This window comes from Acomys minous, assembly GCF_964271855.1.
Source record: "Acomys minous genome assembly, chromosome: 16".
Taxonomy (NCBI): Eukaryota; Metazoa; Chordata; class Mammalia; order Rodentia; family Muridae; genus Acomys; species Acomys minous.
The window spans coordinates 19,399,132-19,426,152 of NC_140498.1; the positions used below are offsets into that span (position 1 = coordinate 19,399,132).

Sequence of the window (27,021 nt, forward strand, 5' to 3'; positions counted from 1 at the left end):
ATCACACAGCCCTTATCTCATATGGATGAAACCCAACCACTTCAGATTTCAGAACTTGAAATTTTCAATTTGAAAAATTTATATAGACTTTTCAGGCTGATCATCCCCAATCTAAAAAACACAAATGCCCCAATTTTTCATTTTGAGGTGAGAGACGTTCAACAATGCCGAAATCTCCATAGGCCTTTACTTAAATGAAGAGTATGTGAGATTTGTTGCCTTAGCTCAGGGTGGGTTGTGAGACTTCTTGAAGTCTAATGTGTATTACAGTTGGCACTTGGGAAGTCATGGTGACACACTTGCCTTCCTTCATGAGCAATCCCCTTTGTGACTCCATGCCGTGGTAACACACATGACCTCAGAGTGACACACACAGTTCAGGAATGTGAGCCAGTACAAAGGGCAAGGGAGTCAGTCACATATGCATGCAGAACACAGGCAAGAGGCAGCGGTCTGTGAGAGCTTTCTAGAGTCCAGTTTTGTTGGTTTCTTTTTCCTTGGAAGTAGGCACACACACTTATTTAGCATGTAATTAACATGGTGCCATAAGGTTAGAAGAAAGACATACACACACAAAATATGTTAGTGGTAACTGACACATGTATGTACAATCTCCTTATTCCTTGTAAGATTTAGTGAATGAGCCTAAAGGATATATCACACAAACGCAGGTCTGTTCACAGAGCTTTTCAAGATTCATGTGCAAAAATTTCTCTAGAAGAAATTCCCACTTGTTTTGAGACAGGGTCTCACTGCAAACCAGGCTTCCCTGGAACTCATTAAGGAGCTCAGTCTGGCCTTGAACTCATGACAATCCTTCTGCCTCAGCCTCCTGAGTGCCGGGATTGCAGGGATGGGCCACAACAGCTGGCCACATTCTAGTTTTAAGGTGTGTGGTAGAGCAGCCAGCTGGTCTTTAGGCTTCCTATCCCGACCTTCACACCATAACTGTCTTCCTAAAGCACACGGCCGGTTCTCTCATTTCATTAACAGGCATGTAATACTTCCGTTGCCTTCTGAGAGCCTCTCACTTATGTGCATAGCACCCAAAGTTCTCTGTGATCTACCCAACTTACAGAAGAGCCCACTGCTCTCTGCCCACCCCATACTCTGGCCTCCTGACAAGCAATGCTTTCACAACACAGCCATGTTTTCCCACTGAGTGAACAGCTAAATTCACTCCTAGAACAAAGAACGGGATAGCCAAGTCCTTAAAAGCTATCCTTCGTGTCAGGCTGGGTTGAATCCTGCTTGTCACTCACCAATTGTGTATCTCTCAGAAAATCACTTTAATCTGACACAAATCTCTCCAGCTCTAGCCTAGGATAAGGATAGCACACATTTCATTGAGTTGCCAGAAGGGTTCAGTTGGATCAGGCAGGCACATGCTCAGACCAATGTCTCCCACACATAAGCATCCAACTTACCTACAATAATTCATACCTATAATTTTTTTTTGAGACAGGCTTTCTCTGTATGGCCATGGCTGTCCCGGAACTCAGAGAGATCCACCTGACTCTGCATCCCAAGAGATGGAATCAAAGGCGTGAGCCACCACTGCCCAGCTCATTATCTGCGTTTCAATCTGTTGTCCCTCTGCTCCACCATGGAGCCTTTCTGACATCCCTACCTCTTTTTCAGCCTACTTCCTGCCTCAAGTTATAATTATTTATAGACATAACTTTACTGAATTCCTGTCCTTTGTTACATGCTATGGTAATAAAAGTAGGGGAAGCTTTGATCCTTAACTATGAATCTAATTAGCAAATAGACACCAGCAACTTGGATACAATTCCCCAGTTTGCTGAATGAGGCGATGAGTCACTGTCATCTCTGTGATGTTTAGTTGTCCCGAGATTCTCTTTATGACAAAATCTCAGTCTGAGCTAGAGTTCAAAGAGGGACTGTTTCTCCTTCTATTAAACAGAGTTTATCCTCCAAGAGCAACAACAGAGAATTAGAGTTGACTACAGAAAAGCTATGTGGGCTGTCAAGGAAAAAGCAACATCAGTGATGTCAGTCATCAACTATGACTTTACCATTTCCAAAGCTTTCACCAAAATAAATACACAGCAAAGGGCTAAGATCACTTGCAGCCTCCCTTTCCTGGCAGTGCAGTTCTGCCGTGCTGTCTTGGTGTACACATGACATTGAGAACAGGTGGTGTGGTCTACATGGCCATGCTACACCTCACACCCCCACGTCCTGTCTATAAACAAAGTTACGAGGCAAAGGGCTCCCTTGGGCTTTGGCTACAGCACGCCAGGAATCCTAGCTGCTGCAGGACTCATGTACCTTATACTAAATGATGCCTTGTCACTGTCTGCTGTTCAGTGTCATCAAGACTTCAAGCAAGGCTGGTCAAGCTCCTGCCTCACCCAAATACCAGAAGATGACACCCACAACGCCTACCACAAGAGGAAACAATGCACCTGGGCAGCATATTTTGACCGTGTGAACTGGGTGCATGTCATCAAAGTGACTTCTCATGAAGTGACGGCCCTGGGCTGGCAGTGAAGAAGTGATTTGTCTGCTGGGCACAGCCTACTCTCTCCCTGCTGCTGCCTCCATGCTAGGCTGGCTGGCCACTGTGGCCTGGTGGGAGGGTAGGCCTGGTTGCCTCTCTCCATCTCCAGATTTCTAGCTCTTCCAGGAACTACAGGAGAGGAAGCTTTAGCTAATGATGGCCACTTCTGTTTCCAAACATAGTATGTCTCTAAAACATCAAACAATGAGCTCTTGTTAGGACTGGCCATTCTCAGAAGGCTAGACTCACTGAGTAGCCCCATGACATCTCACATGCTAACCATAATATCAAGCAGTGGCCAGCCTCCCCTCCCCCACTCCCTCCCTGTCTTCCTTCTCCTCTCCCTCCTTCCCCACCTCTACTCTTTTTTTCCTCTCTTCCTCTCTTCTCACCTCTGCTCCTCCCTCCCTCCCTTCTTCGTTCATGTAGACTGGTCTGGCCCAGAACTAAGTACAAAGGATGACCTTGATCCTCCTGCAGGACCCAGAGGCAGGATTACAGGTGTGTGACACCATGGCTGACTGACTGGGTGCCGAGAATCAAGCCCAGGGTTTCCTGTATACTAGTCAAGGACTCTACCAACTGAGCCACATGTACGGCTTTCACACAGTGTACTGTCCGTGCTTTTAGGTTGCTTTCATTTTTATAGGCTTAGCAGTGGATCACATGCGACCAAGTGTTCAGCTGAGACTCCAAGCGCCTTGCTCCCGGTGCTTCAAAGGAGTGCCTCTCTGTGAACAGTGTGACATTTCTGCGGGTGCTGCTTCTACATGTCCCTCTAGTGGCCTTGCCCCCTCTTCCTTCCCTTCTATTTGTTTCTGTTTTTATCAAACAAGAGGGGGGAAAGTCAAACTGCCACAAAACGTCACGGTGCTTGCAGTAGGGTCAAATTAACAAGACTGCATCATGGGCCTGCAGAGGCCATCCCACTGCGACAGCCAGGAAGGTGCGTGAGAGCCTGAACAAGACAGATGAGCTGGGGGCACCTCCTCACAGCTAGCATGAACTTAAATGCCTGTTCTATTAGAACACCTCTGCAAAGCACTCATCCATCCACAGCCTTCTCAGGTTCACGGAAGAGCAAGGATGGCGAGGCTGTGCACATCAGTGTCTGTTGACGCAGGAAACATCGGTAACTAAGTGCAACATGTCTTACTTGACGCAGTGAATGCTGAGAAGCTACACAGTCACTTAATGAGATGGGAACAAGAAAGATAACCAAAGGGGCATGTTTACAAGGAAAAAGAAGGGAAAGCTAACCACAATATCTGATATACATTATATCAGGGATATACAAACCAGGCATCTATGGAAATGGCTGTTGGCTTCCACCAGCCTTGTGAAGTCTACGATCACAACCTATGCCATTGGGTGATCAAGCCACCTTGTGTTTATGCTGACACCTTCACCCAGGTGTGCTCAGCAGAACCTCAATCAATGCTTTAGTGGGATCACCGACTTAAAAGATTAAAAAACACTTGATTCGCCGGGGCGTGGTGGCACAAGCCTGTAATCCCAGCACTTGGGAGGCAGAGGCAGGCAGATCTCTGTGAGTTCAAGGCCAGCCTGGTCTACAAAGTGAGTCCAGGACAGTCAAGGCTATACAGAGAAACCCTGTCTTAAAAAACAAAACAAAAGACACTTGATTCAGACAGAATGCAAAACATGGCACATGAGAAACTTGGAAACTAAAGTGTTAACTAGAGTTTTGGGGGTTTTTTCCCCTTCCTTTTCTTTTTTTTTTTTTTTTTTTGGAGGGGATGTTTGTTTGTTTGGTTTTGGATTTGGGTTTTTTGTTTTTTGTTTTTCTTTGAGACAGGGTTTTTCTCTGTGTGTGGCCCTAGCTGTCCTAGAATTACTCTATAGACCAGGCTGGCCTCAAACTCACAGACATCTGCCTGCCTCTGCCTCCTGAGTGCTGGGATTAAAGCTGTGCACCACCACCATTGAAATATTTAGGGAAGAATTTTATGATATCTAGGATGTACCTCAAAATAATACACGCGTGAAGAAAATGCCTAGGAGGATAAAGGGGGCAAAAATTGACGATGTGTGTAAAATGGTTAAAACTACATGGCGAAGGGGTGGGCTACCTTCCTATGCGTTATTGGTTAGGAGGGCCCCTGAAATTGCCTAAAACAGAGAAATTTGCCTCAGCTGTTGGCTGACCACAAGAAATGGATGGTAAGACTCTACTGCTGAAGACACCACATGCTTTGGTCACAGAACTGAAGAGAGATCAAATTGAAACAGGCTAGAAGCTTCCTTCTTGCTGGGGAGAAGCTTTAATAGTGGATCGGGTGAGGAGATACATTTTCTTCAGTGGTGTGTCCACTAGTAAGGTGCACACACTCCTACAAACAAGCCAAACAAAGCTTGCACACACAATGACTGGAAAGAGACACGGAAAGGGGGGTAGTTGGGAAGAGGAGGGTATTAGCAGCTGTGGGTAACAGGGCTATGAGGAAGTCTATTATTACATATAACAAATACATGTAAGTAAAACTTTTTAAAAAAGTATTATGGTAAGTACATGGGACAAGTCATTATGAGATTCTGTTTTCTTGAACATGTAAGATTTACCCATAGCAAAAAAATTTCAAAATCTTGGAGGATTGAAAGCATGAATCAAAACTAGACACCAAGAATCGTGTTACATTCCAACACACACACACACACATACACACACACACACATACACACACACACACACACACACACACACACACGGAGAAAGGAGAAAAGAGCTGTAGACATACCATATTATACCATTATTAAAAAGACACACATGGGCCAGATGGAGGTGGTGCACCCCTTTAATCCCAACACTTGGGAGGCAGAGGCAGGCAGACCTATGTGAGTTTGAGGCCAGCCTGATCTACAGAGTGAGTCCAGGACAGCCAGGGCCACACAGAAAAACCCTGTCTTGAAAAACCAAAACCAAAACTAAACCAAACCAACCAAAGAAACTAAAAAACCTAACCTTTATTGAGTTGTACTTACTGTGTGTGTATGTACACATGCACATGCCATAGTACACACGTGGAGGTCAAAGGACAATTTAGAGGCAGTTTTTTCCCCTCCCATATGGGCCCCAGGGCTTGAACTAAGGTGGTCAGGATTGGTGACAAACACCATGTTGCTACCCCAAGGTAATTTTTTAATTTTATGTATATGAGTGTTAAGTTTGCATGTATGTCTGTGCAACATGTATGTGCCTGGTGCCCTCAGAAATCAGAAGAGGGTGTTGGATCCCCTGGAGTATTATAGGGGTATTTTTCTTTCTTCTTTTTCTTTTTAATAAAAAATTAGTATTATATATGGCAGGAAGGTGCCATGTGGACACTAGGAGGAACTGAACCTGTTCCTCTGAAAGAATATTGCCTCAAAATCAAAGAGATCTGCCTGCCTCTGCCTTCCAAGTACGTGCTGGGACTAAAGATCACCATTGCCCAGCTCCCTGAGATTCATTTTACTATATTACACTGATTTATACAAGCCCATTTCTTTGCACTTTTTTTTTCTCTTTTGGTTTGGTTTTGTTTTTCCAGACAGGGCTTCTCTGTGTAACCTTGGCTGTCCTGGAACTCTCTTTGTAGACCAGGCTGGCCTCGAACTCACAGAGATCTCTTTGTACTCTTATGACATACTATGCTAGCCTTAACTTTCACAGTTCCATCTTCTCACAACTGTATCTTTTTAATGAAAAAATGGGAGCTCTACCCATGTGAATGGCTGTAACTACAGTTCATTTTCACTGTGGAGATGTAACCACTCATTAATACAGTTGTTGAGGAACTGTTGCAACATTTACAGATGTTGCTGTAACAAATACTGCTGGGAACATCATCACGCTCATCTGAAGGTCATGTGCAAGGCGCTCTCTGAGGTTGACATCAGGCTTCTGCATACAATGCCAGGTTGTTTTCCAGAGAGGCGGGTCCGCATTCCACTCCCACCAGCAGCGCACTGGTTCCAGCTGCCCTGTGTCATCCCCAACCCTGTGTGCCAGGTCTTTGCCAAGTGGGTGAGAATAAAAAGAGGAATCTATGATTTTCATTTCTACTTTTCTGATTTCTAATGAAGTCTTTTTTTGTTATTGGCCATTTATTAATCTTCTTTCTTTTATTTATTTTTCATCTTCTTTCTTTTATTATTTTCCTATATAGCCCTTGACTGAACTTGCTATGTAGACCATGCTGGTCTGGAACTTAGAGATCTGCCTGCTTCTGCTATGGAGCACTGTAAAGGCCACCACGCCCAGCTTAGCACCTTTTTTGTTTGTTTGTTTTAAAGGTTTTATTTTATTTTATTTATGTACACCTGCATGCCATAAGAGGGCATCAGATCCCAGTATAGATGGCTGTGAGGCACCATATGGTTGCTGGGAATTGAACTCAGGACCTCTGGAAGAGCAGTCAGTGCTCTTAACCTCTGAGCCATCTCTCCACCCTGCTTATCACCCTTTTTGCTGTTTTGTTAAAGAGATTTCAGTAACTCACTGTACTCTATGGAGATAAGTGTGTTAACTCTAAGTTTCAAGTAGTGACTTTTCTATTCTTTTTATTGTTCTGCAATGAAGAATATTCACAAACTTAAATAAGTTTTAGTAATTTTTTTATTTGTTTTTTCTTTTTTTTCTTTTTGGTTTTTTGAGACAGGGTTTCTCTGTGTAGCCTTAACTGTCCTGGACTCACTTTGTAGACCAGGCTGGCCTTGAACTCACAACGATCTGCCTACCTCTGCCTCCCAAGTGCTGGGATTAAAGGCGCGTGCCACCGCCTGGCCCAGGAGATTTTTTTTTTTAATGTACAGGGATGTTTGATTTGCATTGTTTGTCTGTGTACCACTTTCCTGCAGTGCTGCAGAAGCTGGCAGTGGACATCAGATCCTCTGACTGGAGTTACAGATGCTTGGGAGCTACCATGTGGCTGCTGAGAATGGAACCCTAGCCCTCAACAAGAGCAGCCAATCCTCCTAACAGCTGGGCCCATAGAGAACCACACATTTTAATACAGTTCAATTTGTCCATTATTTTCCCTTTCTCTTTTAAGAAAAAATCGACCCCCAAAGCTTTAAATATATTCTAAGCAGTAAAACAACCCAGGAAGTAAAAGCAAGTACTTCCTAAGCAGGCCTGCCTGACCGCTTTCGTTTGACCTGGAATCCACCGTAGAAAGAGATTCTTGAAAGTTGCTCTCTCTCTGACCTTCTCTCTCTCTCTCTCTCTCTCTCTCTCTCTCTCTCTCTCTCTCTCTCTCTCTCACACACACACACACACACACACACACACACACTCACTCACACACACTCTCCTCTCTCTTTCCCTCCTTCTCTCTCTCTCACATACACACACACTCACATTCTCTCTCTCTCTCTCTCTCTCTCTCTCTCTCTCTCTCTCTCTCTCTCTCTCACACACACACACACACACACACACACACTCTTCTCTCTTTCGTGCACACACACACACTCACAGGGTGGTCTAGATTTTCATTGTAAATCTTTCAAGCTTCCCCATTCACAATTCTTAATACATACATAGTGTTTCTAATGAGGAAAGGCCCAATTCCTGTCCCTTATCCATAGTCCAGTCCCACTGTTAAAGGTGTGGCATCTCCCCAGTGATTGGGATTATCAGTGGCTGAGTTTCTGAGCATGAATGGGCTTGTTTTTAGGCTCTTCACCAGTTATACTGGCTCATTTTCCACCCTTTCATCACATCAGCAATGCCTTAATTATAACTTTAAAACCACCTGCAGTCTAGTTAGACACGTTCTTCTGCTCCAGTTTTTATGATTCGCTGGCAGCTCTGAGTCCTTGCCTGTTCTCTATGAGTTCTAAATTGAAGTCAAGATACCATATAAACTGCCAGGGTTTTATTGGCATGCCCTGGGAGACACTGGCACCTTGCTGACATGAGTTCCTGTGGAAGAGAGGAAGGAAGACCTGAGGGTGGCCCCATCTTCATGCTGAGTCCTTGACATATGAATGGTATCTCAGTGGGTTTTCAGATTCATGAGGTTTCCTTCCATCTCTGCTTAAGACTGTGCTTTGAACTAAACTTTTCCTGCAGTGACTAATATAAATGTGCCCTTCTTTTCCCTCTTTCTCTCTCTCCCTCCCTCCCTTCCTCTCTTGGATCAGGCTCTTCTGTAGGCCAGGTTGGCCTGGAAGTGGCCAAGGATGACCTTGAACTTCTGATCCTCTGGCTTCCACCTCCTGAGTGCTGGGATTATGGTGCATAACTGCACTGGGCATCCAAACCACCAAGGCCTGTGTATGCCAGACAAGCATTCTACTGAATTATGCCCCTTATCCTGGATTGTCCTTCAGCCTTTCCTTAACATTCATGGCCTGATCCTTAGAGTGTTACAGGCCACTATCATTACAGTGTCTTTACCAGATACTTTCTCACATTTAGAATCAAGTCACTTATTTTGGGGCAGGAACACCATGGAAATACTGCTATTGCGCTGTTCCTCTTGTTGTATCTTGTCCAATGTTATATAATGTTTTGTTTTTTTACATGTATGTCTGTTGTGTTCACATACATGATGGTGCCTTCAGAGGCCAGAAGAGGAGGTTACGGGTACATTCGGGTCTTCTGCAAGAGCAGGGAGTGTTTTTAACCAGTGGCCATCTCTCTATCCCTTAGTTTACTCCATTCTAAGCCTGCTCACTTTGATAAAGTCACAGGTGCCTTCTAAAATTCTCTCTGCACAAATCATCATCCCCCCACTTTGGTAACTAATATGTCTCTTATGAGGAGACAGTCTAAAACTAAGAAAACACACTATCCCGTTTTACTTTCATCAGTGACTCCTTTAGTGGTATCGACAGGGGTGGGCGAGAGGGTGGTTGTTTGGACTGGGGGGGGGGAGGTCTTGTGTAGTTCAGGATGACAATAGACTTGCTATATAGCCAAGGATAAACTAGAACTCCTGACCTTCCTGCCTCTCCCACCCACTGCTGAGGTTATAGACATGTGCCACCATGCCTGGCCTCATCTAATTGTTTGTTTGTTGTTGTTGTTGTTGTTGTTGTTGTTTATGGTTACACTTTATTGATTCAGTGCAGGGGTGGGCCATAGTAATGCCCATGGCATATTTGGAGGTCAGAGGACAACATTCAGAAGTTGGTTCTTTCCTTCCACAGTGTGGGTCCCAGGGCTCAAACACAGGTTGTTAGGGTTATATGACAAGTGTCTGAACTGAGCCATCTGAAAGGTCCCTGAGTCACCTATTATTGGGTCACTGGGTGATGATGACTTCTCTTCCTGCCATTCCTTCTTCATTTATTAGTTGGAATCACTTTATAGATAGAGATGTGTACTTTCCTTTGCTTACTCTTCTCAGTTTTATACACACACAAACTATATATATGATATATATCATACATATTGTCTTTACATGTGTCAGGGAATGAACGTTCATCCTCATGTGCACATGATAGTCATTGCTACCATGGGGGGGTTGGTTCATAGACACTGTTACGTGAGATCCAGTCTACTCCAGTCTTGTAACTGTATTTGTTTTAGTGCCCCATATTTGGTTATTAGGAGCTCCTTCCAGTTGGCTTCTGTGTCCTTTTGATATGCTTGCATAATTTATTTAGTTATTCATGCTTTCTGGCACAAAACATTCCCACTATATCTAATAAAAACATGACTTCATTCCACTGTATACTTGCCCAACCCTTTCCTAGAATATACATGCAATTTCAGAATTACTAACACATGCTGATGTGGAACACATTTACAACTCAAGTGCAGCAATGGCACACTATTTTGTTTTTAGCCTTATAGTATACAGGCAAAGTTCTCTTTTCCAAACTCAGCTAGGTGGCGTTGGTGGTATAGTGGTGAGCGTAGCTGCCTTCCAAACTCAGCTAGATTAGTCTCTGTGGAGCCAGTTAAATAGCTCCGTGGGTCAAGGCACTGCCAAGCCTGATGACCTGAGTCCCATTGCCACCATCCATATGGTAGAAGGAGAGAACTGACTCCTGCAAGTTGTTCTCTGATTTCCAAATGCATGTTGTAACATGAGCATGCCCACAACACATATATATGTGCACACACAAAAGAAAATAAAGTCCTCTAATTTCATGCATCTCACATACTACATTAACATTAAAATTTGGTCTTTTTCTTCTCAGCATGACTATTTTAGTCAACAACCTGATTAATTTGTTAGTACTGGTATTCTGTGTAGAGTCCGCTCCTGCCTCACAAGTACACACACCTGGTGCAAATTAGCTCAACAAGAGAACAGTCTTTGTGTAGAGTGTGTATGTGTTTCACATGTGTGTGTATTTCACATGTGTGTGCATGCACACATACAGATTCAGGGGATATAGCGGGTGTCTTTCTCTATTGTTTTCTACCCTATTCTCTTGAGAAAGTTCCTAGGCCCCAGAAGATGCTCCAGCACACAAGGACATTTGCTCAACCATGTTCATAGCAGCCTTACTCATAATAGCCAGAACATGGAAACAGCCTACGCGTCCCTCAGTAGAAGAATAGATAAAGAAACTGTGGTACATTTACACTATGGAATACTACTCAGCTATTAAAAACAAGGAATTCCTGAAACTTGTGCACAAATGGATTGAACTAGAAATGATCATAATGAGTGAGTTAACCCAGAAGCAGAAAGAGTCAAATGCTATACACTCACTTTTATCTGGACACTAGCCCAAGGGGCATGTCCCACGAGAGTCTTCACTTACTAGGAAAGTGGGACAGAGGGGAGGACATCTTATTGGGACTCTAGGTGAGAGAAGCATGGGAGAATGGGGAAATAGAAGGATCCAGAGGGTCTTAGAAACCTAGAAACCTACAAGAAGAACATTATGACAGGCAGATCTGGGCTCACGGGTCCTGCTCAAACTATGGCACCAGCCAAGGACAATACATGCAGTAAACTTTGAACCCCTACTCAGATCTAGCCAACAGACAGGACATTTTCCACAGTTGAGTGGAGAGTAGGGACTGACTTTCACATGAACTCTGGTGCCCCATATTTGACCATGTCCCCTGGATGGGGAGGCCTGGTGGCACTCAGAGGAAGGACAGCAGGCTACCAAGAAGACTTGATACCCTATGAGCATATACAGGGGGAGGAGCTCCGCCTTAGTCACAGTCATAGGGGAAGGGAGTAGGGGGAAGGCAGGAGGGAGGGAGGAATGGGAGGATACAAGAGATGGGATAACAATTGAGATGTAATATGAATAAATTAATAAAATATAAAAAACAAAAACAAAAATAGAAAACAAAACAAAAACCCACAAAACAAGACAAAACAAAACAAAAAACCCTGGGTCTTCTAGGAGAGCATCGAGTGCACTAACCGCTGAGCCATTTGTGTTAGGAGTTCTCACCACGCAGCTCTGCGCAGGAGCCTATGTCACACAGCTGCAGCCTCACACTCAGCCAGCAGAGCTGTGCTAGGCAGCAGTGGGGGCCACTGACACTAAAGTATTACATAGCAGCCTTGAATGCTAGAAGTGTGTGTGTGTGTGTGTGTGTGTGTGTGTGGTATTAGCACAAGCTTCAGAAAAGTTTTGGCGTAAGTTAAAAAGTCCGTGGATATGTTTGCTTAAAAATCAAAAGAAAAATAGGAAACAGTAGCAGAGTCCAGGAAAATAACCTGTTGTGGTGTTGTGGTGTGTGGGCGCTTCACCATAAGAGCAACCCAGACAGGGATGGAGAGACGGCTCAGCAGTTAAAAGCACTGGCTGCTCTTCCAGAGGACCCAGCACCTGTATAGTGGCTCACAACCATCGGCAACTCCAGTCAGTTCCAGGGGACCTGATGCCCTCTTCTGGCCTCCATGGACACCAGGCATGCATGTGGTACACACAGATATGTGCGGGCAAAATAGTCATACATGGCAAACAAAAAGTCTTTTGGAAAAAAAATAAAAGGAGCAGATGAAAGAAAAGAAAGGGCAAGGGGTGGGAGAGATGGCTCAGGGGTTAAGAGCACTAGCTGCCCTTCCAAGAGGTCCTGGGTTCAATTCCCAGCACTTCACATGCTGGCTTATAAACATCTATATATAATGAGATCGGATCCCCTCTTCTGGCATGCAGATGTACATGCAAATAGCGCACTCATCTACATAAAATAAATAAATAAATCTTAATAAAAAACCAAAGGGAGAGAAGGAAGGGGATGGGGAGAAGAGGGATAGGAAGGAGTGGAAAGGAGGGAAAGAGATTGGAGGAGATGGGGAGAAAGGAAGAGAAGTGGGTGGGAGAGAAGGAGGGCAGGAGGGGAGGGAGGGAGCTGTCACAGAGAACTCATTTCATTGATAGGTTTTTATCATGGAAATGAGATAAACCAAAGTTACAACATTTTCAGGTGATTGTTTTTAAAAGACGTTTACTTTTAATTATGTGTCTGTGTGTGCGTGCATGCACATAAAGGTGCCCTCGGAGGCTAGAGGCGGGCAAGCTGCCTGATGTGGGTGCTGGAAAATAGTCCTGTCCTCTACAGAGGACAATTGGGCTCTGACTAATTGAGCCGCTTCTCCTTGCCAGACCCTTAGAGATTGTTGGGGGGTTTTGTTTTGTTTTGTTTTTCCTTTTTAAAGAAAGGGACACTTTACTTAACACTGGGAGTTGAACCCAGGGACTCCCACATGCTAGGCAAGCACTCTCCACTGAGATAAACTCCCAACCCAAAGGAGTATTTTCAGTATCAGTTGAGCTGGGTGTGGTAGAACGTACCTATAATTGTAGCACTTGGGAGGCTGAGGCAGGAGGATTACAAGTTCTAGACCAGCCTGGGTTCCATAGAAATACCCTGTCTCAAATAAACCTTATCAACAATTTGGCTATTTTGTGCCATGGATGCAAATAACTCTCAAGTTGCAGGAACTCAAGTCATCTCCCAGCACAGTCAGCTGGGAATCTACTGCTCTTTGCTGGGCCGAGGGCAGCTATGGCTTCTGTCCCTGTGGTTTCTTTGTTCAGGACCTAGGCTGAGGGAGCATGTCCCTCTACTTGGGATTTGCTGTTCTCAGGTTCTACTATCAAAGGACAAGGAACAAGGAGCTGGCAGAAGACACAAATGCTTCACAGTTGCTCAGCGAGGCCCGTGTCACATCCATCCACCTACCATCGCCTGAGCAAACCTCAGCCTCTGGGACAGGTATTTCCTCTTCCAGAAGCATCCCTGCTAACCACATTATACTAGGCAGGCACACACAGGCTTTTGGGAGGGCAGACAGGGTGAGTATCTGTGAATAGCAGCGCACAGCCCTGGGGAAGCAGGGTAACCCTGATGTGAAGGCTGAGACTACTGTACAAGGAAAAAAAAATTTATTCTCTAGGCCACTTGTCACATAGATGTAGGTGCTCTCAAGGGGGATCAAATTCATACTGGCAATTTGTAGAAAGCACAGGGAGGGCATTTTGTTTGTTTTTTGAGACAGGGTTTCTTTTTTAAATTAATTTACTCAGATTACAACTCAATTATTATCCCATCACTTGTATCCTCCCATTCCTTCCTCCCTCCTGCTTTTACCCTATTCCCCCAAAATATGGAACGCCATGCCAATCCTCTCTGTATCGTTCCAATTTTAGTATATGTGCTGCTGAAGTGAGCACGAGACAGGGTTTCTTTGTGGAACAGCCCTGGCTGCCTGGAACTCACTTTGTAAAGCAGGCTGGCCTCAAAACCACAGAGATCTACTACCTGCTTCTGCCTCCCCAGTGCCAGAATTAAAGGCTTTCTTTTGAAAAATTTTAGAAAGGATATCTAGAAACTTTGTGGGAAGGCAGAGTCTCTATGTAGCCCTGGCTGGCCTGGAACTCACTATGTAAAACTGTCTGGCCTCAAACTCATGGAGATGTGTTTGCCTCTGCCTCCTGAGTGATGGGGCTAAAGGTGTGTGCCACCATGCCTGGCCTAAGAAACATTTTTAATTAATTCAGTTTGTGCATGTGGGTGGGTGCATGTGTGTGTGTGTGTGTGTGTGTGTGTGTGTGTGTGTATGTGTGTGTGTGTGTGTGTGTGTGTGTGTGTGTGTGTGTGTGTGTGTTATGGGGTGTGTGCATGTATGTGTGTGTGCACATATGCCACAGTACACACATGGAGATCAGAGGACAACCTGCAGGAGTCAGTCTCTTGTGCCACCACGAGCTTCCTGGGGACTGAGTTCAGGCCATCACACTTAGTGGAAGTGCCTTTACTCACAAAGCTACCTCTCCAGGCTGAGGAGGAGCTTTTGAGATTCTCTATAGCAGATAAAGGCTTCCTTAGATTTTCTAAATCTCTGTCAGTGTTGTTTTTTCAAGGAATTTGTTCCCATTTGGGGTCACGCATATTGGCACAAAGTTATTAGACATCTTTGTGTTTTTAACACCATGCTTTGCACCCTACAGAGCGCGTCTGCACCACATGGGAAGCTCCTAGTCCTCATGGCTGTGGGATCTGCTTTACATCTCCTTCAGTCCTCATACTGCTCAATCTCTTCTCTCTCTTTTCTTTTTCTTTAGTATTCTTATTTTATGAGTATAGATGTATTGCTTCCATGTATGTCTGCATACACACATACAGGTGTGCCTCAGGCCCACAGAGTCCAGAAGAAGGCATTGGATCTCTTAGAACAGGACTTACAGAGGGTTGTAAGCTGCAGGGGAGCAGGGAATCAAACATGGGTGAACCACCTTCTGCATCCTCCACTTTCTTCTTAATTTTACATGTATTTTATGTGCATGTGGGCATGTGCTCCGATGTGTTCTGAGGCTAAGCCACCATGTGAGTCTTAGGGATTGAACTCAGGTAGTCAGGATGGGCCACAAGGGCCTTTACCTGGTGAGCTGGCTGGCTGGCTATCTCTCTCCCACTTTAACTTATGTGGCTAATTCCTTTAAAAGTAGATTATGGTAGCAATCCTTGGAAATGCATTGAGCTTTGCTTTATAGTTCCATATACAGTTGCACCACTTAAGGGTTTCTACTGCTGTGATAAGCACCATGTCCAATAGCAACCGGAGGAGGAAAGGGTTTGTTTTGCTTACACTTCCAGGTAACAGTCCATTCCCGAGGGAAGTCAGGACAGGAACATGGAGGCAGGAGCGGATACAGAGGCCATGGACGGGGACTGCTTACTGGCTCATCCTTCCTGGCTTGCTCAGCTGCTTTCTTATAACACCTAGGGCCACCAACCCAGAGGTTTCCCCATGCACAGTGAGCTGGGCCTACCACATCAACCACCAGTGAATGTCCCGCCGGCTTGCTCACAGGCCAGTCTCTCTGGTGGGGGCATTTTCTCGTCTGCAGTTCCCTCTTGCAAAATGACTCCAGCTGGTATAAAGTTGGCATAAACTAGGCAGCACAATGGTACATTTAGTAAATGTTATATTTGCACTTTTTAAAATGTACCGTTCTTGGGGCTGGAGAGATGGCTCAGCAGCCAAGAGCACCCGCTATTCCTGCAGAAGACTGGGGCTCCATTCTCAGCACCACATTAGGTGGCTCACAACCCCCTGTAACTCCAGCTCTTGGGGGTCTGATGCCTTATTCTGGCTACTGTGGGGACTCATATGCATGCATACACGTACACAGACACATAAAGTGCATATAAATAAATAAGAAATAAATATGTTTTTAATGTGTATCGGCTATCTTAGGTATATTGTTCTAGAAGAATCTGTTACTCAAGCTGGCTGGTGATATTCAGGCCACCTATGTGCCTACTGACTTTCCTTCTACTCATTTTGTCACTTATGTGAAAGAGTGCTAAAGGTGGTGTGGCCTAGAAACATGGCTACCTGGAGGCTGAGGCAGGAGCATAAGTTCAAAGCCTGTCTAGGCAACAGAGCGAGTTCAAGGACAACCTTGGCAGTTAATGAGATTTTGTTTCAAAATAAAAGTAAAAAAAGAGGGCTGGGTTGTCACTGTGTGGTAGAGCACTTCTCCTGCACGCATGAGGCCATGGGTTCAGTCGCCGAACCACAGAGAAGGACTGGAGTATCTGTTATGTTTATGAGGCTGTCTAACAGCTATTGCTTTACGTATTTTTGTTTTTGCTTTTTGAGATAGGGTTTCTCTGTGTACCCCTGGCTGTCCTGGACTTGCTTTGTAGAGCAGGCTGGCCTCGAGCTCACAGCGATCCACCTGCCTCTGCCTCCCTGCTGGGATAACAGGCATGTGCCACCAGGCCTGGCTTGCTTTATGTATCTTAAGGCTCTTTTATATAGTGTATTTGATTGTCCAATCATCATGGGATCTCTATCCTAGGATCTCTTGTCCAGGACTCAACTCTATCTGATAACAGACACTTCAGTTTTCTCCTGATTACTGTTAGCATGCTTTTTCCTGTCTTCCTTCCTTCCTTCCTTCTTTCTTTCTTTCTTTCTTTCTTTCCTTCCTTCCCTCCCTCCCTCCCTCTCTCTCTCTCTCTCTCTCTCTCTCTCTCATTCGTTCATTCATTCAAGACAGGGTTTCTCTGTATAACAGCCCTGTCTGCCCTGGACTCACTCTGTAGACTAGTCTGCCCTCAAACTCACAGCGATCCCCTGCCTCTGCCTCCAGAGTGTGGGTCTAAAGGCCTGTGCCACCACACCTGGCTCCTTTTCTTCTAATTCTGCATCTTCACACTGAAGTATGTTTCTTGAAGAGTTGTCCAGTTTTTCAACTGGATTAATTTTCAGTTTTGTAACTGGAGTATTTGAACCATTTATATATTTAAGTGGCTCTTGTAACCTTTTTTTTTTTTCTCCTTTTTTAGTTTTCTAAGATAAGGTCTCACTATTAGCCTTGCCTGCCCTGGGACTCCTATGTAGATCAGTCTGGCCTCAAACTCACAGACCTGCTTGCTCTTGCCTCCTGATGGGATTAAAGGCATGCACCACCAAGCCTTTTTCTCAAAATAGCATGTATCAGTACTTAACTCCTTAAAATGCACACATGATGTGGAAGGGTGGTGCATGTACCACAGTATGCATCTGGAGATCAGAAAACAAATCATAGAGTTGATTCTTTTTCTCTCGGGATCACACTCGGGTCTGCACACTTACAAAGCAAGCATCTTTACCTGCTGAGCCATCTTGCCAGAGCCCTGTCCCTTTTTTATGAGCAGACACTACTGCTCCATGGATATGACAGAGTTTTGCCCATGTTGCTCTGCAGGGTGTGCTTTTACTTCTACTTGACATAGGTAGTAGAACTTCCGTGCAGACAGTTGAAAACTGACCAGATCCTTTCTCTAGACGCTCACATCACTCTATGCCCTGCCAGTAGTGTGTCTGAAGATCCCAATGTCTCCAGGTGAGGATTGACAGGTTATGTTATTAACTGACCTTCTGTCTATCTAGGGCATGGCAAAGTTGTATCTAATGTGAAGTCTGATGTACATCTCTCTGAGAACTAAAAACACTGAGCTTATTAAAGATCCTGGGCACCTGCACATCTTCCTCAGAGAACTGTCCACTCAAGTCCTGTCTTAAGCAGATGTCACACACAGAATCACTCAGCAGAGATTCAGTTTCTCCTGATTCTAGAAGCTGGAAATCCATGTTCACAGTGTCAGCCTGGACAGGGGCTGGTGTGGGCTCTCCAGGCTTGCTGTGTTCACCGTTCACGGTGTGCTCACATGGCCCTCCCTCAGAGCATGCTCAGTTGCTTCCTATTGTTAATCTACACCCTGAGTCTCCAGTGTCTCTTCTTCCAAGGACACCAACCCTATCAGATCAGGGCCCATCCTTACTACCTCAGTTAGCCTTAATTGCTTTAGCAAAAACCCATCTCCAGAACTAGCACACATGTAGGGTTAGGGTTTCAACAAATGAATCTGACAAAGGTGGGAATGGGTGGGTTACAATTCAGCCCATACAAATTCCTTTGCTCATTTTAAAAACTGGATAAATTGACTGAGTTTGCTTTCTGAGCTGTAACAAACACTATGACCAAAACAAAAAACAAAAACAAAACAAAACAAAACAAAACAAAAAACCCAACCAACTAACCAAACAAACAAAAATTTGGGAAAGAAAGGATCTAATTTGTTTTGGCTAATAGTTCTTGAAAATAGCCCATCACTAGGAAAGTCAGAGCAGGAGCTCAAGGCAGGAGCCTGGAGCAGGAATTCTGGAGGGAGGCAGTTTATTGGCTTGCTTGTACTCAATTAGCTTGCTTGCTTTTTCTTTCTTCCTTCCTTCCTTCCTTCCTTCCTTCCTTCCTTTCTTTCTTCTGAGACAGGGTTTCTCTGTCAATTAGCTTTCTTAAAAGCCCAGGTCTACTGGCCTAGGAATGGTGCTACACATAATGGGTTAGGTCCTCATGTATCAATCACCAATCAAGACAGTTTCTCACAAATGTAGCCATAGGGCCAATCTGATCCAGGGAATCCCTCTTGAAATTAAAAACCAACTAACACAGCAATCATATTGAATCTTCACATCGTGCCTTTCTTTCCCTCAAGGGACTATTATCCACCTTCCGCCCCAGCATGAGACAATCCCTAGGGACAGTACAGGTCTCACTTGTGCCACTGGGCCATTTACAGGCAAATAACTTATCCACAGCCCATTCCCCAGCCACCTTTTCTCCAACCTCGTACACTCAGAGCACATCCCACTGCTCTAACCGCACAAGCACCAGTCAGGAGACAGTAGTGCGGGAGAGCCCCTTCACCCCAGATCCACCACAGTGACTCAAGCCAGCCAATTCTAGCCAAGGTAATGGCAGACATCTGTAGTCCCAGCACTCAGGAGGCTGACCCAGGAGGTTTATGAATGCACAGCCAACCTGGGCTTTGTATGGAGTTCTAAACTAGCACAGCAGTATCAAGACCTAAACAAAAACAAACTCCCACCCTAAGACGTCTCACCCTGTCTCTCCTGTTTCTTCCCTCTTCCCAAGACCCTTAGTAAACAGTCTGGCCTGCTTTCCCTTCATGTACCAGAGCCCCCTGGTGAGCCCTGGGTGCTTCGCCACATGCCTCCTTATGGGATGGCACGTCCCCTTCACCTATCCAAGTATCATCGAAGGCTAACGCCACCCAGCTTCTGAAATCAGGCACATTCAGAGTAACATGGTCACCAATGAGTGTCTCCATTTGTGATTTGTGTTTTTTAATACTCTAATTCTTAGCAATTTAAATTTCCCCAGATATGAGGACTTACAGTTTTCCTCACATTTGAAAACATTTCAGCCATCATTTTTTCTGCCCTTTCTCTTCTTTCTGGAATACAAGAGCACGTTATCTTAATGTTGTCTCAACTTCACTTTCCCGCTCCCAGTTCTGTTATTTTGTTTAATTTCATCTTGATCTTTATCACTCAGTTTGGGTGTTTTCTACTGCAGTCTTAAGGACATGAATCACTTTTTCTTTTAGCTCTACAAAGTTCTGTTTGGATTGTGGGGTCTTAGGGGAATATCAGCCCAGAGTCTCATGCACGTAAGACAAGCGCAGTCTTTGATTCTTTGGTTGGCTTTGTAAATTCTACCCCCGACAAAGCTCGTCAAGCCTGAGTGCACAAAAAGCCATATGGCAAGAAGGGAACTTGACATATTCGACATTTGTCCAAGGAACTGTAGTAAGACAGTGAGAAAGGAACCAGGGCAACTGAAAGGCCGGCAGCAGTGCAGATCTAACCCTTGTGAGCAGGAAAGAAGGCTGAGTGGAAGATCCTGATGGGCATCCTGTGTTCTTGTCCCTGAGAAGCCAGCAAGAGATGGACACAGGGAGTGTGGCCTTGGTGAAAATGCAGTGATGAACTGCAGGGTGCTGAAGCTGAGGCCATCAGGCAACAATGTTTTCCCCCCAAATCCAAGAGGTATATTTTGGAGGCCTCCAAATAGCCATCAAAATACATTTACTCCTAATTTGGAGAGGAGCATTTTCATGGTTCCTATCACTCTTTCTTCCTGAGGGGAACTCAGGCCAGAGACAGCTCATCTCAGGCCAGCAGCTGATCCTCAGCCTTCTGATGCCCACTGACCTGTGACTCAGCTGTGTCTTTAGAAGCTCTCAGGGCAAATGTGATGGCGCAGAAACCTCCATTTCTAGGTAATCTGACCCTCTTGGCAAGCATATCTTCCCAGTTAGAGGCTGCCACATGTGTGCATTCACAATTAACAAAGTGTGAGGTAAACTCCGGTGTGATGGCGCATGCCTTTAATCCTAGCACTTGTGAGGCAGAGCCAGGCGGATCACTGTGAGTTCGAGACCAGCATGGTCTACAAAGTGAGTCCTGGACAGCCAGGGCTACACAGAGAAATCCTGCCTTGAAAAAAAAAAACCAACAAAACAAACAAAAAAAAGTGTGAGGTAATAGCAAGAGGCACTGGCACGGCTACGCTGGGTTCAGCACATACACCATCTGTCCTCTTCGTGTCACAGGAGCCCTGCCTCACCCGCCTCACCTTGCTGACCACAGCAACCTGCTCTTGCTCTATCAGAACAGTAGCTCTCTTCAGTGGAGCTACCCTAGGATTCAACCTAAGTCACTGACATAGAGTAAGAAGTCAGGGCAGCTACTGAAGTCCTGCAGCAGCATCTAGCCATGTGGAAGTGCTAGTTCTTACAAAGGAGAACGGGGCCCCTCCAAAAGCCGCAGGAACCAAGAGCTGCTGCACCAGCATCCTTGCACACATCCACCCAGACGGTCCCACTCTGTGTTTCTGAGTTCGAGGCGTTGCCTCCTCTGGTGTGCTGGGCATTCAGAGGCTCTGAAGCTCTGCAACTCTAACAATGGCCTCTTCCCCTACTGCACAGTATCTGCGCTCAGTCTGTTCTTCTGCTGAGGTTCTATAAGTCACCTTTGACCTTTGACATCCACCCTCAACTCCTTAAGGACTTTGTGTCTAGGGCTGGAGAGATGATTTGGCACTTAAAGATGCTGATGCTCTTTGCTGAGGCCCTGAGTTCAGTTCTCAGCACCCATGTTGGGCAGCTCAAAACCACCTGTACCTCCAGATCCAGGAGTGTGACGCACTCTTCTGGTCTCCAATTGACACCTGCAAGCACGCACCCACACAAATAAATAAATCTTCCAAAGAGCTTTCGGTCTCTGTCCCTCTGCAGGGGTCAACACAACTCATCCAGCTGTCAACTCTCTGTGGCGTTCCCCCTTTCCCCTGCTGGGCTTTCACCGTCCTCCCTCAGCACAGCCGACACCTAACTCTGCTCTAACAGAGCGCCTTCAGTCGTTGCCTATGAAATAGCTGTCGAGCTTCAGTTTGCGCCAGGATCTATTTATGGCTCATGTGACAGTCAGGATAATGTCCTTTCTGCCTACCCCAAGGTGTGCCAGCCAGACTCAAATCTTAGCTTAACATTTTTTTTTTTCTTGGCACCATTGTGTTGGCCCGCATGATCTGAGAAACAGATCAAAAGACAGAATTAGGAATTTGGGAGATTTGCCAGAGGAAATACCTGGAAGGTGCCAGGTAGAGGAACTGCACTACAAAATATGTCTAACTTTGTGAGGGAAAGAAAAGCTGACGGGCAAAGAGCTGGGCTGTAGGGCAGTTTTAAGGAAGGCTGGCAGTGCTGAGAACCACACTTGCAGCCCAGAGTCTACGGAACAGGCCTGACCTAGAGTCCCTTCCTTACTCTCCACAGAGCTTTCCCTTTGCTTTCTGAGGCAGGGTCTCTGTGTTATCAGAGCTTTCCCTTTGTTAGTGCTCTGTCTCATCACATCACTTCTCAGTCTCTCCAAGCTTTCCATGCACACTTCACCTCAGCAGACCGCGCTGCAGCAAACTCCCAGGCTTTCTTTGGGCCACTGCTGTGGTTCAGCAGCTGCCTCTGGGGAGAAGCCCTAAAGCCCATAAGGTTCACCTCTGCTTCTGAAGCTGGCCCCCCGGGCTAACTCTCCACTCAGTGCCTGAAATACTCTTTTCAGATGTTTTGTTCCCCAGGCCAGCTTTGTTACCAAGCAAGAATACATATCCCTCAGTCTCTCCCTCATGGCAGAAACAAAGCTCCTGAGTGTTTTCTAAATTTAGGAATAGCTTAATCTTTTCTTCTTCTTCTTCTTCTTCTTCTTCTTCTTCTTCTTCTTCTTCTTCTTCTTCTTCTTCTTCTCCTTCTCCTTCTCTTCTAGTTTACTGTTTTGATTAGCTTCTTAAGGTACAAACTTAGGTCCTTGACTGCTTTGGATTCAGTAAGTACCCCCAAGACCCATATGCTTAAAGGCCTGTTGTGCTGGAAGTGTGTGGTCGTGGACTCCCACTAGCAGGGCTTGACGGAAGGAAACTAACTCATGAGTGTGCCTTTGAAAAGGATCCTAGGACCCTTGGTCCTACTTTCACCCTGTGTCCTGGCTGCTTGTGCATGGCAGGCGCAAGTTCCGAGAAATCTCACTGTGCAGCTCTTCATCCTGTCTTCACTAAAAGAGTTGCAAGTACTTCCTAATTTCTACTCTTTGAACACATAGATTATTTATAAGTGCACTGGTTAAACGATTTTTTCTAGTTAGTTATTATTAGTTTCTCCCTTAATCCTCATGTGGCCAGAGGACATATTCTGAATGTTTCGGGACTTTGGTAAGGTTTGCTTTATAGTCATAAAGCATTTTTTGATTAACTCACCACATACCTTGGGCGCAGTGCTCTGCTGCATTGTTAGGGGCTCGTTCATCAGCTATTTCTGCCTTGCATGTCATTACCAATTCACGTGCACTCGGTTCATGAGCTCCCAAGAGAAGTGTGTTTACTGCAGCCTGCTCTGTCGTCTCCTGCCAGTTCTATTTCTGCATTTTGTGTTGTGAAACCATGCTATGCAGCAAACATTAACTCAGGATTTAAGTCAATGTATTGTTTTGACAGATGCCTTCTTTGTGATGATAAAATCTCCCTTGCGTCTCCCCATTCTTGCCTTAAGATCTACTGTAAGCTTTCCTTTGGTTCTTGTTCATGTTGGAGACTAGATTCCCTCCATCTTTTATTTTCATCTTTCAGTGCTCATGTAGAAGGCTTTTTAAAAAGTAACAGAGGGGTGGGGAGTTTTTATCTATCCTGATAACTTATTATCCTAGTTTACTTCATGTATTTGGTCCATCTCATATAATAACTAAGATAGTTATGCTTATTACTGTTATCTTTGATTTGTCTATGTTTAATACAAATAAAATATGTTCACTCTGGAAGCTTAGAGCACATTAGCTGTATTCACCTACTCCTCCTGGTTTTCCTGTGGTCAAGCACAGTGATTCTGGGTTTTTCTGTTTTGTTTTTTGTTATATTTTTGAAGCGGCTCATGCCTGTTAGGCAGACATTCTGCCACTCAGCTATACTCCCAGTTCTCCACACATTCTAAACCCTTATAATTCTGTTATTCATACATAATATTTACCCACACTTTCCCGCTTTATTCCTTATTCTTCCCTGAATTTCCTATTTCTACTTGGGACTATTTCCCTTTGATATAAAGAGGTCCCTTAAAGGGACTGGCAAGAGAGTCTGGCAGGCAAAGAAGCTTGCCACCAAGCCTTAAAGCCTAAATTTGATCCACAAAACCCACTGAGGGGAAGGGGAGAGCCAACTCCATGCAGCTGTTCTTTTGGCTCCATAGAAGCAATGTAGACTGCAGCATTTGTGCATGCACACAAAAAACTAAAGGGCTGGAGAGATGGCACAGTGGGAAAGAACATTTGCAGCTCTTGTAAAGGACCAGAGTTCAGTTCCAAGCACCCACACTGGGAAACTCTCAACCACCTAACTCCAGACCCAGGGGACCTGATACCTCCTGGCTTTCAAGGGCACCCCCAGCATGTGGCATTTATTCAAATAGACATACGCAAACATACAATTAATTCTCTGTGTAGCCCAAGCTGTCCTGGAACTCACTCTATAGACCAGGCTGGTCTTGAACTCAGAGATCAGCCTGCCTCTGCCTCCCAAGTGCTGGGACTAACTGTGTATGCCACCACTGCATGGTGTAATTCTTTAAATTTTTAAGTAAAATAACAAACATTAACAAAATGAAAAAAATTAAAAGAACTCCCTTAAGCTTTTGCCTTAGGGGCAGACTGCTGACAAAATGTTTTCTTATGTTCCCTCATCTTTGAAGTAAACCTTACAGATAGAAGAATCTCAGTGAGCAGCTTCTTCCTCTCCACGCCTGCCTCTGCTTTCTGGCTTCCTGTCTCTGCTCTTCAGGCACACACTTCTGCAGGAATCACACTTTGTTATCAGATTGTTCTCTTGCTTTTTAGATTTTTCTTGCTTAAGCTTTATTTGCTTGCCACGGTCTTACTACAGTGTTCACCTGTTGCATTTTCTGTTTATTTTCTCATTTGGGGTCATAGAGTGCCTGTAATAGTCTGTCTGTCTGTCTGGGAGCAGATTCGGGCATCATTCCTTTACTCTGAGTCGCCTCACCTCTCTGGTCTGGTCTGCAGTCAGTCCTACTTACATTTATGCTAGAACACGATTTTGAAAGGGAAACTGAGGGTGATCTTAATTAAGAAGTCTACGCTGTGCCATCCACTTCTCTGCGCACCAGCAGTGTCCCTCTTTCAAGAAGTTCAAAATCTCAGTTGTTTTCTTGTTTCAAAATCAATATATACTCCTGAAGATTCAGGGATGTGGATCATCATACAAGCCTCAGTAATAATCCCCTCAAATTACGGCTCACTGCCAGCTCTGTGTGTTCTGAGCTGAGGTGAAGTCTCTCTCATACATCCTGTTGATCATAAACACGCCAAATAGCAAGGATGACGACCTTGAACTTGAGATGCTGCTGCCTCTGCCCCACAAGTGCTGAGGGCATGGCACCAGCCATCATGCCCGGCTGACTTTTGAACAACTTGTGTTTTGTCCCGCTGGTTAATTCTGTTTTAAGCCACTCAGGAGCACAGGTCTCCTGTTCTGAGAGTCTACTTTCAATTAATGTCCCTTTTTATGCTTTCTGATTTTCATTATAATTTACTTCTTGATACATTTAGAAAATATATTTAAAATCTCATATGTATGGGTTATTTTTTATTTCTGCATATTTTCCTCTATGTCGACTATAGGAAAGTTAAACACTGTATTACTCAAATTCATATCCATGTTTTGTTTGGTATCCATGCTTTTGTTTTTTGGTTTGTCGCTTCATTTTGATCTGTTTGCTCTGACAGAGGCAGAGGGGCAGAGGGGCAGAGTCAGGGAGGTAGAAGCAGATCTCTGTGAGTCTGAGGTCAGCCTGGGCTACATAAAGAGTTCCAGTTCACCAGAACTATGTAGGAAGACCATCAGAAAACAAAAACAAAAGCAAAAACACTCCAAAATTCAACCAAGAAACAAAAAAGAATCTCTCACTGTGACAATAGACTTCTCAAGTTCTCTTTGGGCTCACTAAATTTGTCCTTTATGTATTTTGAAAGTATGCTGTTAGATACAAGACCTGGTGGGGGAGGGGGGAAAGAGGTTGAACCCACAACCAGGGCCTGATGCATGCTGGGATTATGTTCTGCCACTGAGCTGTAGCTTCGGGTTGTTGTCACACAAGTTTTTAATATTTAATTATATCATGCCTCTCTTATGTATATTGTTTTCTCTATAATTTAATTTTTTAACGTTTATTTATTCTGTGTGTGTGTGTGTGTGTGTGTTAAGTCAGAGGACAGATGACAGGAGCCTGTTCTCTCTTTTTACAATTGGTTCATGGTTCATACTCACCTAAACAAGCTTGGTAGCAAGTGCCCTTTCTTACCTTTCTGGTGTTTTTTTTTTTTTTTCCTGATATTAACATAGCTATAAAAAACTACTTTCTTCAGTATTTGCCCTGTATCTTTTTTTCTTGTTGTTGTTGTTTTTTGGGGGGTTGGGTTTTTGTTTTGTTTTGGTTTTTGGTTTTTCAAAACAGGGTCTCTCTGTGTAGTCCTGGCTGTCCTGAACTCACTTTGTAGAACAGACTGGCCTCAAACTCACAGAGATCCACCTGCTTCTGCCTCCCAAGTGCTGGGATTAAAGGTGTGCACCAGGCTGGCCTCGAACTCTACCTGCCTCTGCCTCCTCAGTGCAAGGATTAAAGGCATGCACCATCATGCCCAGCTCCTTATAATTGTGTTTATGTGTACATGCATATGCACACATATATGTCCCTGTATGTATGTGAAGGTCAGCTGACTTGTGGGAGTCCATTCTCTCTTCCCACTATATGGCTTCTAGGAGTCAACTCACGTTGTAAGGTTTGGCAAGGGCCTTTACCTGCTAAGACACCTTGTCAGCCTGGAGTCATTTTTTAAAATTTATTTATTCGTTACATATACAGTGTTTTGCCTGCGTGTACACATGCAGACCAGAAGATCTCATAGGTGATTGTGACCTACCATGTGGTTGCTGGGAATTGAACTCAGGACCTTTGGAGAAGCAGCCAGTGCTCTTAACCTCTGAGTCATCTCTCTAGCCCGCCTGAGTAATTTTTAAAAATTACTGACATATTGAGTTTATTTCTGCCACTGTTTTGCGTGGTCCATACATTTTCATTTCTGTGCAATTTTAACCTTTCTTTGGAAAAATGTTGATGTCTACTATAGTTGTCAAGT

General features: G+C 44.7%; 1 protein-coding gene across 6 annotated transcripts in view; it reads right to left on the bottom strand.

Annotated features, from left to right (window-relative positions):
* The window catches only part of CDKL3 (cyclin dependent kinase like 3), an 82,428-nt gene that overhangs the window by 12,345 nt on the left and 43,062 nt on the right, over positions 1-27,021 (bottom strand). Inside the window, exons 13-14 of one of the 6 annotated variants that reach the window (XM_084764139.1) lie at positions 19,663-19,721; positions 8,326-8,453 (exon numbers count right to left, since the gene is read on the bottom strand). The exons of 1 other annotated variant lie outside the window; for it this stretch is intronic. In XM_084764139.1, the coding sequence (XP_084620265.1) occupies positions 19,695-19,721 (27 nt within the window). In that variant the 3' untranslated portion in view covers positions 8,326-8,453; positions 19,663-19,694. Of the gene's footprint in view, positions 1-8,268; positions 8,454-19,662; positions 19,722-27,021 lie in introns of those variants that run through there. 4 more of the 6 variants (XM_084764138.1, XM_084764141.1, XM_084764134.1 and 1 more) reach the window with 4 other exon arrangements.